This window comes from Pecten maximus, chromosome 11 (assembly GCF_902652985.1).
Source record: "Pecten maximus chromosome 11, xPecMax1.1, whole genome shotgun sequence".
Taxonomy (NCBI): domain Eukaryota; kingdom Metazoa; phylum Mollusca; class Bivalvia; order Pectinida; family Pectinidae; genus Pecten; species Pecten maximus.
This window is the reverse complement of record NC_047025.1, coordinates 5,202,245-5,221,044: the sequence shown is the minus strand read 5'-3', so window position 1 is coordinate 5,221,044 and position 18,800 is coordinate 5,202,245. Positions and strand designations below refer to the sequence as shown.

Below are 18,800 nucleotides of genomic sequence, written 5' to 3'. Positions count from 1 at the left end.
GAAAGTTCTTCAGAAAGAAGAGAAAAATTCAGAGCCTAAATTTAGTCGCCTCTTACGATCATGCGATGGGGGCAGCAAGTACAATTCTAACGCCCTACCTTCACTAGGGAAGTTAAAAGCACCATTGTAACCGAAAACAGTTGAAAATGTTAAGCAACATGCGGCGTAGGTACGAGAAGCTGATGGAGGAGGTATACCTACTTTATAACATTCTCGATCGGGTCTTCCTACGATTGGTGAATAGGTGAACAAGAGACCCATGGGCATTAACGGACACCTGAGTGTTGAAAATATTCTTGTCAGTTAAGTTATGATTTCTTCTGATCTGTCTTTAAAAAGGTAAAAATAAAAAAAAAAAAAAATTGCAACAATTTTAATATCAAGAAGGGGGGGGGGGGGGGGGGGGGGGGGGGGGGGGGGGGGGGGGGGGTGTATTATCTTGGAATATGCTGATTGCAATGACAAATAAGTTCGTATGTATTTGAAACCTAGCACTTGAAAAATTGGTCAAGGTGAAACTTAATACCACGTAACTGGTTTTTTGAGAAGAAATGGTTGAAAGAGGAAATTTAAGAAGTGAGGTTAACGTATTCAAACATAACGACACTGTCAAGTTTTAGACAATAATTCAACTGTAGAAATTTAAGCTTAAATCAATTGTACAACTGTAAAAGATATTTAAATACTTCAATATAAAATACGAACACATTGGGTTCAAAACTGTTTAACCTGTACTGATATATACCCACACAGTTCAAGCGATGGGTAAAAATAGTCACGACGATATTATGATGATTAGCCACGACCATATAATTAAATATGCATAAGCTACAGTATCTAGGCAATGTATAGTATAGTCCAATCAGAAAGACCTGTCGTGTTGAACGTTGATTAGCATATTGATAACAGACGAGTCTTTTGTCATTTAGGGGGAATGGGTGCTTTGTATATAAACATGTATATATGTTAGTTGATTATAATGTAACAAACTTTATCATCAGCTGTATTATTTGTGTTAATACTGGTCTAGTTTAGCGACAAAACTTAAAATGTGAACAATTGATCACATAGTTACTTGAACATGTGTAAACCATGCATCAAAATAAACGATACAATCCCAGCGTTGTCAAAATAAAATTATAACAAAAACAAATGTTCCAAAACAGCACCTTGTGCACACCGTAGTATTCTTATCAATATGTTTTGTTAACACAACCTTGCACAAATGGAACTACTCGCTTTGAATATTCCACAAAAAGGTCATTGCGACATATCATTCTGGTTTGACGATACAAGTTTCACCCTCCTGCAATTGAGAATATTATCGAGATAGGACAAGGATAATTGGTAGGTGAACTTAAAGAGGCTTACCCGGAGACGGACCGGTAAACGGCACATCTCCGATCACTAAATAAACATCAGTACACGTTTCTATGTGACAAAATTAGAGGCTTTCCGACTTTATTTCTTGAAAACAATTTTTCAGAATATGTATTTAAAAGACGTTTTAAAACTCAACCTGAGAGGGAAATGTATGGAATATAACGGCAAATCTTCTTTGTAAATCGCCGCTGCCTTTGAAGTTATCACTGTGCGGCACTGTGCACGTGCTTGTTTCTTTGATGTGTCAATCAAATTAGACTTATTGCGGGTTGCGATTAAATGAATAATATTTAAAAATGAGGTTTTAATATCACTTTTCAGCGTTTTATAAGGAAAATAAAATGAAAAACTCAACAATTCCAACAATCTGTCATGTGTAAAAAAATCTTTTTCTATTAGCCAATTTTTCTGATCTCTCTGCGGGCAAGCCTCTTTAAGTATGCGATAATATTTACATGTTCAACATACGTGCGACGATTGGCAATTATTTGGCCTTTACAACATGATTTTGTCAGCATGTGATTAGCCCCTCTCTTTCCTGGGGGAACTATCAGTTTAGCAAGGTCGGCAGCTATCAGAAATCATTTTTAGCTATGACTTTGTCATATGGCTCAACATCAATATAAATGGCATTAAATACTTTGATTAATGTGATGACTTCGTAAAATTTCAATACCGCTAGATAAGAATATGTCGATGACATTTTTTCTTGCGTCGAGAACAGGTATTTTGGTTGTGATATTTAATATATTTGTCTTTATAAAATAAACAATTTTGCAATATAGCTGGTTGATCGCCTCGTCTGTTTCAGCCAAAACCTCACAAAAAATGGCGATCATGCATGAGGGCATCAACGACTTCAGGCCGAGAAGTTTGACCTTCATGTAGTATTTTCATCGTTGATTTCTTTTGTTTTAGCGGCTCGCTTGGTAGGTGGTTTCTTCTAAGGAAACTCATCTGAAGGATATCCATTCACAAAGTTCTTTGAGCTATTTAGATACTGTTCAATTATTGCCAGTATAAACATTTTTTCTAATGAGAGCTAAAATTCATACCTGTCGTATTTTCTCATCCTTTGCTGGAAATTGATAAGGTTTAAATGGAGGTTCAAAAACACACCGCCTAACCCCAAAGATGATGGTGTGAACTGTGCTGATTTGACTTTTCTAATTCTTCAATTTGTAACCATTGCATTTTTGTCAATACCTGAAGCATGGATAAGGTTCCAACCAATTAGAAAATTGCACATAAATAACAACATATAATCTAACTCAGAAAAGAGTGCGGATACTAAATTATTATTAAGTACTTACCTTTCTGTTTTGCTACAGCAAAATCCTATTCTTAAAGTATCTTGTTTTGCATCATATTAAGTTTGAATTATGTTTATGTGCTTGCTATGATAGCTACATAATTTACTTTTCACGGAGTCTGTAGCAATTAGAATGTAAATATACATAAGATAAATGTAAATTTGTTACATATTTAATATATTTAACATATTGATTTAATTGAGTTCTGTCCATAATGGCATATTGGCATCACCGTTTGAGGGATACACGTAGTTAGATATTGCAGTGAGAGTCCTTCATTCAGGGACGGTCTTTGCAATATATGTGATACAATTACTTAAATACCCTACCGTAGCCTTTCTAAACACATATACGCATAACATCCATGCATATCGCATGCACGGGAAGCCGTCAATACATGACCTTAGCTGTTAATAGTACGATAAACAATGGTTTGCTTGCGAAACATCAGCCCTTGTGCAAGTCAGTTCATGGATGCTTTGTTATTGCCCTGATATCCTGTTTACAAACGTTGATTTTATTTCCATACTGCATGTCGAAATGCCGAGTCCTTTATTTGCGTTTGCTGCTATGTTTGACGAATATCATTTCCAGAGGAAAAATAAATATCAAAATAAATTTCTTGGCAGCGGTGGGATTCGAACCCACGCCTCAATGAGACTGGTGCCTAAAACCAGCGCCTTAGACCGCTCGGCCACGCTACCTCGATAATGACGTATCACAAACTTAGACTATGGTTGTTTTGTGTTATTTATTTTTATTTATTTTGTACCTGTGAATGTCTTTTACTGTTTGTGTTGGTTTTCATAGCCCATAAGAGCTAATGTGGACTTGTTATAATAGGTAACGACTATTAATAATGTTTAAATTGGATCTAATAGCACTGGCAGCGACATGTGCAAATAAAAACTAATGCATATAGGTAAGTTTGCATTCACTTTTTGAATGGCGATCTTCCAAGACCCATTAATTGTTCTTTGATGTAATATACTATGAAACAAATAACGAAATACGAACCAAACGATACCGTATTAATCAATATTTGCAAGCAGTCTTACATGTGATCATTAGTATTTAAATATGCACATATGTGCATAGTCTATTGCTACATATGGTGTTGTTTTCAGCTTTGGTAGTCAAGTGTATTTCATCAGTTGACTGTCATATCAATCGGAATCATGTTTCTTGCACAACGGTACAACGGTATCACCCGAAAACATTAGTTATGCCAACTTCACGACGGTACAAGTTCAAATAATTGGTAAGGTCTACCAATTGATCATCCACATATAAAATATACCATTGCCCCATATATATATATATCCCATCGGTGTGCCCTTTACGCAATTATTGTATCAAGGGCTTTGTGACCAGCTTATGTAATAACAATCTAGTTAAAATCAGACGTACACTATCCACTCCGTAAACTCCGTATAAACATCTAACAACATCCCTGTATACCTGTACACAATTATAATTATTGTGAAAAATCTATGAAGAGTCTTCATAATACCAAACTGAAGTGCTATTTAAATACGCCGTCCGCGTACAAAGACATCCTACAGACATTTTTATACTTTATTCTCGTGATTATAGCCCTTAACAAGCTAACTAGAGGGAAATGTAATTTAAGATATTTAAATGGATTGCGAGTCAGTTATAAAGCCATAATTGAAAAAAAAAAAAAAACCTTGAGACATTAAAAAATAGATTTATATTTTTCTGCTTTGCATGCGCCATAGTTCCTTACCTTACACTAGATTTGAAACAACAATTCGATATTTCGGGAAACCAAGGATGCCATCCTCCTGGCTTATCCTCAATGTGTTGGAGAAGGACTGGGGCTGGTACCGGAAACATTGATCTCAGCCATAGAAAATCGCCCGTCATTTCTGTTTTCATCCCAACTAAAAAGAGGTGTTTTGTTTTTAAGAGTAAAATAAGGGGGGGGGGGGGGGGGGGGGGGGGGGAATATAATTCAAGATAGCCATTTCTGTGTTTGAAGTTTCACTGATATGCATGCATTGTTGTAAAACAATCTACTATGTAAACCATTGTTTCCCATAATCAGAGAAAAAGATAAATATTTGTCGGTCACTTTTATCATTTCCAAAATATACCAAACCGAACGTTTGGATTTAAGTCCACAACATCTGTTTATATGTGAAATAATAATTTTTAACTCGCTGCATAAAATATCGGACCTGTAGGTAGGGCTTAAGAATTGTACCTGGTAGTTGCTACTCCTCCTTTGTGCTCAGCATATTAGGAGTGGTACGACTGGTTAGCCCGTTGTCAGTATTATGTGACCGGGAAAGGTGTTCTGCTTGGTGTCTTCGGCAGTATGCTTCAGTGAGGTAGCACTATAAATCGACAAAACACACATACGCACTCACCACACGCATGCATGTCGCACGCACAGGAGGCCGTCCTTAAATGACCTTAGCTGTTAATAGGACGTTAAACGAAATAAACCAAACCAAACCAAACCAAACCAAACCAAAGTTTCTGTATCATGTGATGTTCGTATATGCGGTTCTTTACAATTTCAGCGTGTTGTTTTTAGATAACATGATAAATAAGCAACGGATATTTTAAGAGTTAAAATTAATTGAAAACGGATCATAGATTTCTTTTTTTTCTTTTTTTTTTGTTTGTTATATAATAAGGATTTATTTCCAAATATGCCATGTCAACATTTTTACTTCAGTTATTACATTAGTGATATATCGATGCAATTGAAGACATAATATACCATGCTATAATGTTACAGATGAAATTATTTGAATATAAACGTAACAAAGGTCAATAAGTGATAGACATTTGCCTATACGCTTAAAAATTACATTCATAAGTCTCATGACACAGATGTCTCGTTATTTCAAGCTATTTTGGAATGAACGTATTTTTGACAGTGTATACTATAGCATATATGCAACCAACATTTTAGTGTAGATAAAACTCCATTTCACATCGTATACAATGGTAGCCGTACACATGCAGAGCAAATTACGTATCCTGTTTATGCGTACCGTTTCTTGAGTTGTGACTCTAAACTCGCCTTACTGAATAGCACTGGAAGACGATTTACATTCACTCGGAAGCTAAGGTAAAATATATCATGTTTTGTTGTTGCTTGCTATAGTCTGAGGCGTAATTTGTGGGTGAGTGGTTTTTTTTTTTTTTTTTTTTTTAAATAATAACCACTTGGATATTAACTACAAAACTCTAGTTTTGTCAAATATCGCAGTTTTAAGTATCATTCAACGATATCATCAAAACCAGTTCGATACATGTAGTTTCGGGTCACAGGGGGCCTCCGCTTTTATATCCTTTGGTGGATTACAACTAAATTTTGAGTAAAAAACATGTATGGGGAAGGGCAATCATTTTATACAAATGAGGCTGGTGTGAGCTCTGGGGCCAGAGGGGCGGGCCCCAAAAAGGTAACTTTGGTGATTTTGTTTGCGATAAAAGCCTACTCCTCCTTTACCCTTGGGGGGATTACAACTAAATTTGGTGTGAAACATCATTTGGGGAGGGCGGTCATATTTTATATATTTACATTTTCACTTCGCTCGGCCTCCATGAACATAGTAAACTCAGATCACTTCCCGTTGACGATTTTGGGTCGCGTGCTTCTGTTCTGAGAGACGAATCACTTTCTTGCCGGCGTGTGAATACATTCACTGAGTTTAGAATGGCGATCGAGTTATGTACCGCCTCAGATTTGAATGCACTTTCATTTTGTTAATTGTGTAACATTAGTATAAACATAAATGAACACAAGTGGAATAGCCGCTTTATGTATATGTACTAATAAAAATCCCGGTATAATGCAGAGAGTTGAAAACAGGATCTGACAGAACACTGCCGATAGATAGCACCGAGCTCATGACCTACGTAGCGCAGTAGGTTATTAGCTGTATCTCGAATGCAATGCTTGATACCATTTTAGTGGTCACAAAAATTAAACCTCAATTTTAACACTATCTAACAACACAAAACAGACTATAGCAGCAGTATGCTATATCGAGCACAGGGACACATTTTGTCGTAATTTGACTCAATCTAAACATAAGGAGGACATAAGTTGCCGGCCATCGAATACCGCGATTTTCAAATCAATGTTTCTTTACTTACATCCCAAAACGCCAGAGTGACAATGAAATCCTATATTTTAAGAACACCATGAACATCATCAGCTAATCTGCGTCTAAACTCCACATTGTTACACTTTTTCTTGAGCTCTGAATATCCTGGCTATTAGACTGTATCACATACGGTCACAGGGGTTCGGCGCTAAATTTTGAGTAACACATACCATCTATAAATAATCGAAAGACTAAAAATCCAATATTCATTCAAATTATAAAACCTTACAAAATACATTTTTTTCAATTCATTAGAGAGTATTTTTAATGTTGTGATATTTCACTGAACAGCTGTCGTCTTGCTCATTATTTTAACCGAGTCCCTGTGTCTCGAGTGACCAAATCACTCACATACTATAATGTCAACACTGCACTTTAAATTCGTATTTATATGGGCATTTCTAACTTTTTATTATACAATATCATAAATATTTGTTATAAATGAATATTTTACCTTGCACATATCGTATTTATGTGTATCAACATCGTAATAATCAAAACGTGTATGGGACTATATTTTTTGTTGCCTTGGCGACGAGAAAATCTGACTGTCTGCTGTTCCACTACTGTACACACATGTACGATAAGTATAACAATGTTACAAAGTGACATACTTAGTCACACTATTGCGACCGAATTTTGCAATCTGGTGGCGAAGTTTTTAATTTGGTTAACGTAAATATAAGGATTTATTGTCAATTTTGTTGCTTGCATGGACTGGTGAAGGGAAGTGAACATCATGCAAATGGTACATAAACTGAACAAGAAAAGAACTGCATCATTTCTTAATTTGATTTGCATTAATTTGTTTCTGAACTTGTATCATTCAATATTGTACCTTCTCTCTACCACATTGTCCAATTCATATATACTATATACTACACATGTAACAAACAAGCAAAGAGGTCCTTCTGTTTATAATTTATTTATTAAAAACTTAAAAACAAACTATAAATACATTACAAAATGGTCAGAAGAACTGAATTTGGTAGAAGATACAGTATGGTGGAAAAAATAAACATAATCCCTTTTAAATCCACTCTAGACTGTAAATTAAGATGGTTTCAATATAGAATAATACACAGGATTATAAGTACAAACAAATATCTACATATGATAAACCTAAAGGACTCTCCATTATGTACTTTTTGTAACCGTCATACGGAAACTATAGTCCACATTATTTGGGAATGTAGACTAGTAGCAATCTTCTGGGAAGATTTCAAAGTATGGCTATATGATAATACTTTAACTAATTTACAATTACATGTTACTGATGTAATCTTGGGAAAGTTACATAAAGATCAAGAAGTCAAATATCTCAATACGTTAGTATTAATAGCAAAATTCCATATTTATAAACAAAAAATTAAAAATTGTCTCCCCTGTATTAATGGATTCATAAAAGAACTAGATTTGTATCTAAAAACAGAGGAGGTAATTTACAAAAACAACATGGAGTATGATAGTTTTGTGAAAAAATGGTCCATATAAGTGAATAATTTTTCAGATCTTCTTCTCACATATCATAACATGTACTTAAAAGTAATCAAAAGTTTTTCCTTTTTTTTTTGTACCTTTATACACAATATATTAAAATGAGAGAAAGCGTGAGTGGAAGGTCGTTTGTTTGTTTGTCTCTGTATTCCAAAAAAAAACAACCAATCCTTTTTTTCTATTCATCACATAATACGTATTGTACATCTTACTGATGTAATGATATGTCTGTATTATTATACCATGTAATATATGTACCGGTATGTATACTATATGTAAAAGGATGAATAAAAAAGATTTCAAAACTGAAAAAAAAAAAAAAATATTGTTCCTCTATATACCGGACCTTAGATGTAAATAGGACGTTAACTAAATAAACCAAACCGAACCAATGACTAACAGTTTAGTCAGGTTACAATGTAGCAAGAAACTGTTTATTTTTACTTTTTTTTTTATTTCAGTATAGAATGACTTCATTTCAATAACTGTCCTGCAGGTAGGGCGTAAGAATTGTACCTGCTGCCCCCATTGCATGATCGTAAGAGGCGACTAAACTTGGGATCTTATCTTTTCTCTTCTTTCTTAACAACTTTCTTCTTCCTAATGTCTCCCTTTACAATGCCTCACTTTTGGCCTTTAGTTGAGCGTTCCCCGCTGTGAGGAAGGCTTTGGGTTCTGTCCCCTAGCCGAGACATACCAGAGTCTTTAAAAATGGTAGTTGCTACTCTTGCTTAGCGCTCAGCATATTTGGAGTGGGACGACTGGTTGGCCCGTTGTCAGTATAATGTGACCGGGTGGGGTGTGCTGCTGGGTGTCTTCGGCAGTATGCTTCAGTGAGATAGCACTTTAAATCGACAAAAGTTCCGGCCTATCACAAGGAGACTTAACACGAACCTACCGCAGCCTCCCAAAACACACATACGCACTCACCACGCTCATACATGTCGCTCGCACGGGAGGCCGTCCTTAAATGACCTTAGATGTTAATAGGACGTTAAACAAAATAAACCAAACCAAACCAATCATTTCAATAGAGTTGGTCTTCTTAAACCTGTTAACGAATTTGTTAATGATTTACGGCTTATTTTGACATTTCCATCTTAATTACATTGGTATTTGGTTGATAATTTTGGTCTGATTAAGGCCTCTCAGATAGAGAGCTACAATCCTTTCCTTCAAGTCGGGAGATAATTCTGCTGTTCTGATGAGCCGAGGCTTCGCACCCTGCCTTGCACAGCTTCATCATTTGAAGCCATACAACAACAAATGTTAACATGGGTATTTCTGTGAACCCAGAACAGTACCTGTAGCTGGCTCCTAAACCTCACCTGGCGAAGTTCTCAGGTGTGTCAGGCCAGAGTTAGTCATGCATGGCCAATAATAATAGCTATTATAACAGATACTGTCATTCATTATAGGAAGTCCAGAACTACATACTTGTGTGTACATTATGTCAGAACATTAATATAACCAGGAAATGCTCGTAAATATGTACAGTTGTAAATGTATATTTTTCTAATGAAACATTTAAATATAAAACCTATATAAACTAAATTTATTATGTTTATTTTATAATTACTTGTCTGAACTGAGTACATATATGTAGTTATAATTTCGTTTCATGTAGAGAATGTCTCAAAAACACATAATTCATTAAATACTGTAAACGTTCAATATTTTGAATATCTAAACTTCCTTTAAAGTCTTGATATATGTACAGAAATGAATATTCAAATTGAAATAATTTTCAATTCCTTAATAAAATGAAATAAATTTAATTACATTTTAATAGTACATGAAATAAAAAGCAATAAACTTTTTTGGATCTTAATAAATATTTTAACATGTAGGCATTATTACCACGTATTAACGATAAAACAAATATTCCTAGCAGACTAAACAAATGTAAATAGTAATATTAACAGAACAAAAGTAATTTGTAAAAATCGATTCACTTGCATACCGGGGCAGACATGGTGTCTTATAGGACTCCAGGTAGACTCTAAGTACACTCCAAGTTTACATGGAGTGCACTTGGGTGTAACCTTTAGTCTACACTCAACTGTATATTCTCGTCTTTGCCGAAATAGAAACATGCCATATGATTGTTCATTTGTTACATATATAGTAAACATCTTCAACGCAACAACTGCCAACTACACGTAGCCATAAGTAGTCTATTAATATCATCTGAATATTGCCGCAGTTATCTGTCACTTCGTCAACCTCATTCAAAAGTCTAGCAATAATCGCCCAATCAAATTGATTCTACGCTCGATTTTGCAGTTACCTCCCTTATAACAGTAAAATAGTAACTCTGACCAGTGTTTGATTTATTTACCATTTTCGTCAAAGGGAAAATTGTATTTGGAAATTGGTGGTAACGTTAACGCTATGACCAGTCACCTTAACCACAAATGCCACGTATATATCTGAAGGACCAAGGTGAGCTTATGCTATACCGTGGCGTCTGTCGTCTGTCCGTCAACAATTGACTTCTTCTTCATAACCACTGATCGGAAGTTGACCAAATTTGGTCAAAAGCATCCCTATGGGGTTGGGACTCAAAATTGTACAAAGGGTGGGGCTGACCCCCAGGGTCTAAGGGGCGGGGCCAAAAGGGGTCAATTTGGCTAAATTGATATAAACGGCTTCTCTGAAACTAAGCAATGCATATTGCTCATATTTGCCTGGTAGCATCCCCTGGGGGTATGGATTCAAAATTGTACAAATATTGGGGCTGACCCGCTCCCCCCCCCCCCCCCCCGGGGGGGGGGGGGGGACTAAGGGGCGGGGGCAAGGACCAGGGCCCCAATTTTGAAAGCCATCTGATGAAGGAGCTCTGTAGTATCACAGGGGTAGAGATATCACACACTAGTCCTTATCATCCAATGGGAAACGGCCTGTGTGAACGATTTAATCGGACACTACTTGGGATGCTAGGAACGTTATCACCAGAGCAAAAGAAGAATTGGAAAGCTCACGTTGCGAGCATGGTGCATGCCTACAACTGCACTCGTCAGGAATCTACAGGTCAAAGTCCGTATTTCCTCATGTTTGGACGGAATCCTAGATTGCCAGTGGACCTAGCTTTTGGCATTGACTTGGGAACGGAGTCCAGTTCCAGAACGAAATATGTGCAGGAGATGAAGCAGCGACTCACAAAAGCTTATGAGCTAGCCGCGACACACTCTACAAAAGCTAAGGACAGACAGAAAATAAACTATGATAGCAATGTACGAGAAGCAGTATTAAACATTGGAGATCGGGTTTTAGTAAAGATGGTGGCATTCAAAGGGAAACACAAACTGTCCAATAGGTGGGAGGAAGAGCCTTACATTGTAATGGACCAGCCAAATCCTGGAATTCCGGCATATGTGGTTAGGCAGGAGAATGGTGAGGGACGTGTAAGGACATTGCACAGGAACCACCTCTTATCTATTGGATATGTACCCAAGTTGGAAGAAAAGCCAAGACCAGCTCCCAGGAAGAGGAAGCATGTCTTGAGGAAAGTGCCTTCAATTGAAGTTGAAGATTCTACTTCATCTTCAGAGGGGAAGGAAGTGCTAATTGGAAGGACAGATGTTCGACAAACATCAACTCCGCACCTCCCAATAGCCGACCCAGTAGTTGATACAGTTGAAGAGCCTCAAGATAATGTAGAGCCAGAAGGAGATGGAGAAATTCCACAGGACAACCCTGCTGTGTCTAGGAGACCGCGGCGGACAAGGGAAAAGCCTGCATGGATGCGCAGTGGACAGTTTATTATGAGAAATCAGTCACTGGTCGAAGAGCCTGATTGGAAACAGAGGGCAAAGTTTCTGACAGAACTTGTGGATACAGGGATTCTTGCAGAAAAAAATGACCAGGTTATGTCTACATTGCTTCAGATCCTTTCTGGAAAGGTTACATAGCTACTTGTATAATATATCCAGGATATACAACTTTATGATTTATTTTCACATGTTTAGGATGCGTCGAGGACGACATTTTTCGAAGTAGGGGAGAATGTAACAGGGTCTAATTTTATTAGTTTTTATCATTTTATATATTAAATGTGATATTTGTGTTCAGATGTCTGTTTAAATGTGCCCAGATTGTATTGTGTATGTGTTTGTCGTTTATTGGCGTTACATGTTACAGGGTGTGATGTTTTATGTTCTCTGTGTTATGTCTTGCTGTATTTTGTGTTACAGTTTACACCCTGTGATCTAAGTCCAAAGTCTATGTCCTTTTCTTGTGTTTTATTGGTCACTATTTTTATTTCCTTTGTTGGTCAGTTTTGGCAGGAATGCTATTGTTAGGGTAGTTAGACTCCTGTCGGTCAAGCTGACCACAAGTATATTTTCCTGGTTCAAGATTTTAGACAGGTTAAAGTTAGTTTCTATTATTTCTATTATTTCTTTGATTTTTATAAGTATAGCTAATTTAGATTAGTGATAATTTTGAAGTATTTGGTAAAATTAGTTATTTTCTTATTTCTATAATTTCAGTCATAGAGCTAGAGGTAAATGTGTAAAGTTGATAGTTTTGAAAATGGTTATTTTGATCCTTGAAATATATTCATCTATTTGTAATCAGAGTACATGTAGTAAATAGTTATTTATATTATTTTAGAATTTATTGAAACTGTGCAGATAACGTGGAAGTATTGTGTAGGATGGCTCTGTGCCACACACAGGTATTTAATATATTTTATGTATAAATGGTTAATGTTATGTAACATTAATGTAACTTAATTATTCCTCAATGATGTATTTATATGATAGGCTGTAGATCATTTATATAGCTGTAATTCTTATGAATTTAACTGTAATGTTATAATACTTCGAAAGAAGTTATTATTAATATTATGTAATTGAAGTCAATGAATTTGTAAATCTTTAATATCGTAAAGGTTATATCTATTGTGATACTTTAGTAATTCTATCTAAAATGGAATTATGTATTTAAATTATAATAGCGAGTTATCTCCCTTAGTTATGTATGTGTGTGCAAGTTCTACTGTTCGTCCTACTCAGTGTCTAGTATATTTTATATTTATTTCAGAGTGATTCCATTCCTTTCCTTTACGTATTCGTTCTTGTTCCCGTTCTGTACAACATGTGCTGTGTGTAATACCTGGTCGAACTCTTCAGAATAAAGAACCAAAAATCATCTTACAATCGGCTTTATCTTGTATAAAAAGCAACACGGTTACACATATAAAATGCTTATGATATATTGACATAGCAATACCAGTGACAAGTATACTTAAAGCATCGTTCTTGTTTCATATCTCATGAAACCAGGTGAGCGATACAGGCCCTCTTGACCTCTTGTTAATATATTTCTTTCTCTTAATTACTGAAGTACACACCTTGCGGTTAGTAATGTAAAATCATGCACATCTGTGTTGATATAACGCTTAGTCTATCGTTTGAAGTGAATGTTTTGAAGTCAGCCATATTGGATTGAGAACGGAAGTAGGAGGTGCATGGTGAAAAGTCGCCAAATATGGGCATCCACAGCATTTCTACTCTAGATTCATTAAAGTTAGTTAAAAAACTTTGTCCCCGTTTCATTAATATTATATAAGAAAGGTTGAAGAACATCAAATAAAAACTTTGAAGTCATTTTTTTTTTTTTTTTGTATTTTATACATAAGATACATGTTGTGTTTCCCCTTTTCTCCCAAAGGTGTTCAAGCCTCTATACAGTTATTGTATGCGAGGTACCTCTGCGTGGACCGGTTATTATCCTCCCTGCTTCCAGATCAATAGACTCTAAAAGGTTAATGGCATAACCAGAACAAGTATCCCCAATCTTATTAAAATCTGGATGGTCAGTCTCACTACGTCACATGAACATCTAACAACATCCTATAAGGGGTCACGTCGGGGTGGCCTTTTGGATTAGCCAATCAAATGACTACTTCCAGATCTTGGAAGTTTTAATTTGTTTCAAGCCATTTCGTCCCACAAAGCATATCACTATACAAATGTATGTACATGTACCGAAATGGTTTGCTTAAGATCCATGCTGTGATTATAGGGTTTGTTCCGATGACATCGACAAATTGACAATTCGCCCTGAACGTGAAATACACACATTGCAAAGGTCATCAGAACGTGGCCCCTTATCGGATGCCTTGGGCGTGGAACAAAACCCACCTTTTGTGGAAGAAACTACGATATGTACATAAAAGTGTAACTTAGATTTTTGTTAAGTTCATACGCAACGGAATCTTGATATAGACATATGGGGATATTCCGGTGGATTTTTATTACCACCTAGTCCGAAATCTTTAAATATTATCAAAAGAATTCACAAATGGAGAAGAGTTTTGTTGTACAATCCGCACTTTCCAGACCTGTTGGTGTCATCATGACACAGTGACCTTGACCCGAGTCAGGGTTGCCAGGAGACCAAAGAACGCTGTCGATAACTTCCGATTCATCAGTATACCTCCATTCTGACAACACATACGTACCAGACACGAACAACTGGTTGTGGTCTGTTGCTGAAAAATATATATGTTTCTCATTTCACATAACATATGTGACCGAGGACAATCATTACCGTAACTGCAACAATTAACATAGCTATGGACGACGGATGGAGATTTCCGACCGAGGGTCGTGTCATAGAGTAGTGTAGGTAGGGTACAGATACATACGTAATTATTATAGCCAATTCAAAAAGTTGTATTGATTATTAAATGTTTTGATTAAATTGAGCTCTATGATGTTGGTCTCGAGGGTAAGTTGGAAGTATCATAATAGGGGTAGAGGAGATAATCTAGTATTAGAATATAACAATAAACTTTGGGGTTTGTGGCCAGTCTAGTAATGGTATAAGGACTGTTTAGGGCGATACGTAGACTACAGCTCACTTGTTTGGAATTAATTGATTTACTCAGGAAGCGGAAAGCATTATTTTCACACCTTTGCCATTGATGGATGTGTGATGATGTGGTGTTATTCGTCTAGCTTAATGTATTGTTTGTTCCAGAAATCTACTATCTCTGTTTTTATTTAATCACTTTGAATCTTAGTGGGCATTATAGTGATAATTGATCAATGATAATTGTTTCGTATAGCTGAGCGACCTTTGAATTTGACAATTTGAAGAAAAAACATGCAAACAAACATTATAGTGTCACTTGTTGTACCCTTCCACGTGGGATTCCTCAATACCTGGCGCACAGGGGCGTGGTACGAATACCCAGCCCACGGTCCATATATATATGTGTATTATGATATCGAGGGTAGTTACTCCCCGATAGAAATAATAAACGGGAATTTTAAAAAGTAAAGCGTATGTTTTAAATACGGAAAGGGAATCCCACTTTAATCGTTGTAAATGCTTAATCTTTGTGACGGGTATTCACGCTAAGAAATTGGTAAAGTTAGTATATTTGATTTCGAAAAAGCAAGTAAATAACCCGTCGCTAATGGTTAGCTAATTATCCAGTGCACACCTACCTTACGAAGATAATGAATACTTTTATGTGTTGTGAACCACTTGATGTGCGGATATTGTGTCAAGATTTCCAAACCATGTATATGTTTAACATATTTGATCAAAACAATTTCATTGCCAAATTTCTTTTTGTGAAAACTCTTATTTTACGTAATATATAATACAAATTTGGAATCCTTCTTTTCTCTACCGGAAGTTTCCATCGTTGATACTATAATACATATGTATGGACACAATTAAACACTGATAAATCCCTGTATATAACACTGCAGTGGATGGGATAGGCAGCTATACTGAAATATTCAGTAATATAGATATGGGTTTGTGATCAATCCTCTTACCTAGAATGGTGTTTCCGGCAATGACATTCTGTAAACTTAACATTTCAGATTCTGACTTAATCCGCATCAGCCCCGAGTATTGTTGGGCGCAAACATCGGCTGCACTTGTCTGGCTCAATTCAAGTTCGGTCACCTTGTAGAGCGTACCACTGTTCGATAACGTTTGGAATCCAAGAGATGTCAACAATCCTTAAGATATGAAATGGTCAAAATAATCACATGTTTAATCGGTAGCGATCAAATGAAATTATTGATAACATTTAAAAGCATGAAATGAATCATCAGAAATAAAATTAGAGGTAGTCAATCAATAATTATTTTTGAATGTTTCCTTTAATTAAATTACAAATTTTAATGGAAGGTCAGACTGGTCAATGACTTTGTCTACTTAATTCATTTTATTCATTATGTGACTTTCGCTGTTGATAGTCAGTTAATTATTATAAAACGAAACAAAATCTTCTTATATGTACTTCTAGTATTAACTTCCATCCAAAACACTTCATCTATTAGAATAACTCTAGTGTACTTCTTAATGTAACAAACACCGGTACTTACTAAGTCACATTGACATCTAGTTTTACTTAATGTACTAATTCTTATGTAACTTAAATATAACTAAACTCTAGTTACGACTTATGTAATAACACTCTAGTGTACTACTTAATGTAACTAACACTCATGGTGCGCTAGCGCGCACCATTCAGTTTGTTTGTGACACATGTGGCAGTTATACCAGTAGGTCTGCCGCATCTAGGCAGTTTATTGCTTAATTAATTATTACAAAACGAAACAAAATCTTCATTCATATGTAGCATTCTAGTATATTTTCTTCATCTACAAAAAACTTTCTAGTGTACTTACTTAATGTAACTAACATTATAGTGAACTTACTTCATTAACTTAACATTATAGTGTACTTACTTAATGTAACTAACATTCTAGTGTACTTACGTCATGTAACTAACATTCTAGTGCACTTACTTATGTAACTAACACTCTAGTGTACTTAATGTAACTAACATTCTAGTGTACTTACTTCATTAACTTAACATTCTAGTGTACTTACTTAATGTAACTAACATTCTAGTGTACTTACTTAATGTAACTAACACTCTAGTGTACTTACTTAATGTAACTAACACTCTAGTGTACTTACTTAATGTAACTAACACTCTAGTGTACTTACTTCATTAACTTAACATTATAGTGTACTTACGTCATGTAACTAACATTCTAGTGCACTTCATTAACTGAACATTCTAGTGTACTTACTTCATGTAAGCTGCCATTTCAGTGTACTTCATGTAACTAACATTCTAGTGTAGTTACTCCATGTAACCTAACATTCCAAAGTACTAACTTCATGAAACATTACAGTATTGTTAACTTCATGTAACCTGCCATTCCAGTGTACTTACTTCATGTTACCTAAGACAATTGTTTACTTAGTTCATGTAACTCTAGCAAATAAATTTCGCAGTACTAACTCAATTCAACAGTTTTTAATCCATAAGTCTAACTCTTTTGATATGCAAAAGTCATGTGATAAGTCAACGAAAGTAATCGGCAGTTTCTTCATGATTTGTCTCCCAATATTTCTCCTTAATTGTGAATGAAATGTAATATCCTATCAATTGTTACTGCAGTAGTTTAAATTGGCCGGGAAAATAATTCAGATTAAAAAAAACAGAAATTATTACCTGCATTAACGAAATAATTCGTTGATCCTGTGGAGAAGGGGATGGGTGTTCTGGTGACTGACGATTTATAGCCTCTACAAGTGTTCTGGTTTGTGTCAAAGGTGAAGGAAAAACACATTTCTCCTCTATGGCACAATTTACCACAGTTGGGAAGTGACTGAGACTGTGACTCGAACAGAAGGTGCTGATTCGAGTCCGCGGAGGGCAACATTGGTAATCTGTAAAATTTCGACCTGACATCTGCAACGTAAAACATTTTACTAAACTAATTATTCGACATGCTTGGTTAGGGCATCGACCTAAATATAGTTTGCGTGTATCCTATAGTTTGACCTCGGGTACGACCAATCTGGGCTTTATTTGATTTCGACACTTTTGATAAAACCTAGAGACAAATCAAACAATTTATATACAGTCGAACTGCGTTATGTTGAAGCTGTTGAAAGTCATGAAAAAAGAATACCGAGCATATTTTATATTGAATGCCGGGACTGAATTCTTACTTCAGAGTTTGAAATAGCGATGAAAGATGTAATTCACGTGTGTTACCTTTCTAAATATATCGTATACCATTAGTATATTTTAATTTTAATGTCGAGAGCCAAAACATAATGCAAACAAAACATAAAATCACGTAAGTTTTCTTACCTTTTTCCTTAACATTGTAACAACCACTGATGTCAAATCGGAGACTGATATGGCTGTTCCAGCTCCTGGGATTGATACGGACGTAAACAGCTGTGATACTGGGGACGACACTGGACTTGACTACGGTGTTTCGGTCACTGTTTCCGGTAAATAACTGGAACACAAATGATTTCCACAAATAATGAATTGCATTGATGATTACTGATACGTATTAAATGTAACATGAAAATGGATTTATAAAATCTCATATCTATAAATATAATTGTAACAGTTGTAAAAAAACACGGCAAAATAATT

General features: G+C 35.7%; 1 protein-coding gene and 1 non-coding gene across 2 annotated transcripts; both read right to left on the bottom strand.

Annotated features, from left to right (window-relative positions):
• Nucleotides 1–3,319: 3,319 nt before the first annotated feature.
• Nucleotides 3,320–3,400, bottom strand: Trnal-uag. The gene has a single exon. It is a non-coding gene; the product is annotated as a tRNA-Leu (tRNA).
• A 10,883-nt stretch (nucleotides 3,401–14,283) lies between these two features.
• On the bottom strand, nucleotides 14,284–18,087 carry LOC117338283. Its single transcript, XM_033899569.1, has 3 exons — nucleotides 17,856–18,087; nucleotides 16,153–16,341; nucleotides 14,284–14,849 (listed from the first exon to the last, which is right to left on the bottom strand). Exons 1-3 carry the CDS (start codon nucleotides 18,064–18,066, stop codon nucleotides 14,644–14,646), a joined length of 606 nt encoding a protein of 201 aa, XP_033755460.1. The 5' UTR covers nucleotides 18,067–18,087; the 3' UTR covers nucleotides 14,284–14,643.
• Nucleotides 18,088–18,800: the final 713 nt, after the last annotated feature.

What these genes read in the sequence shown, in the direction of transcription:
- LOC117338283 (XM_033899569.1), bottom strand. Translation starts at nt 18,066, where the DNA reads ATGTTGCCCTCCGCGGACTCGAATCAGCACCTTCTGTTCGAGTCACAG. An exon ending in GAATTATTTCGTTAATGCAG is followed by an intron (nt 16,342 to 17,855) that starts GTAATAATTTCT and finishes TCATATCTTAAG; the next exon opens with GATTGTTGACATCTCTTGGA. An exon ending in TGCCGGAAACACCATTCTAG is followed by an intron (nt 14,850 to 16,152) that starts GTAAGAGGATTG and finishes TATATTTTTCAG; the next exon opens with CAACAGACCACAACCAGTTG.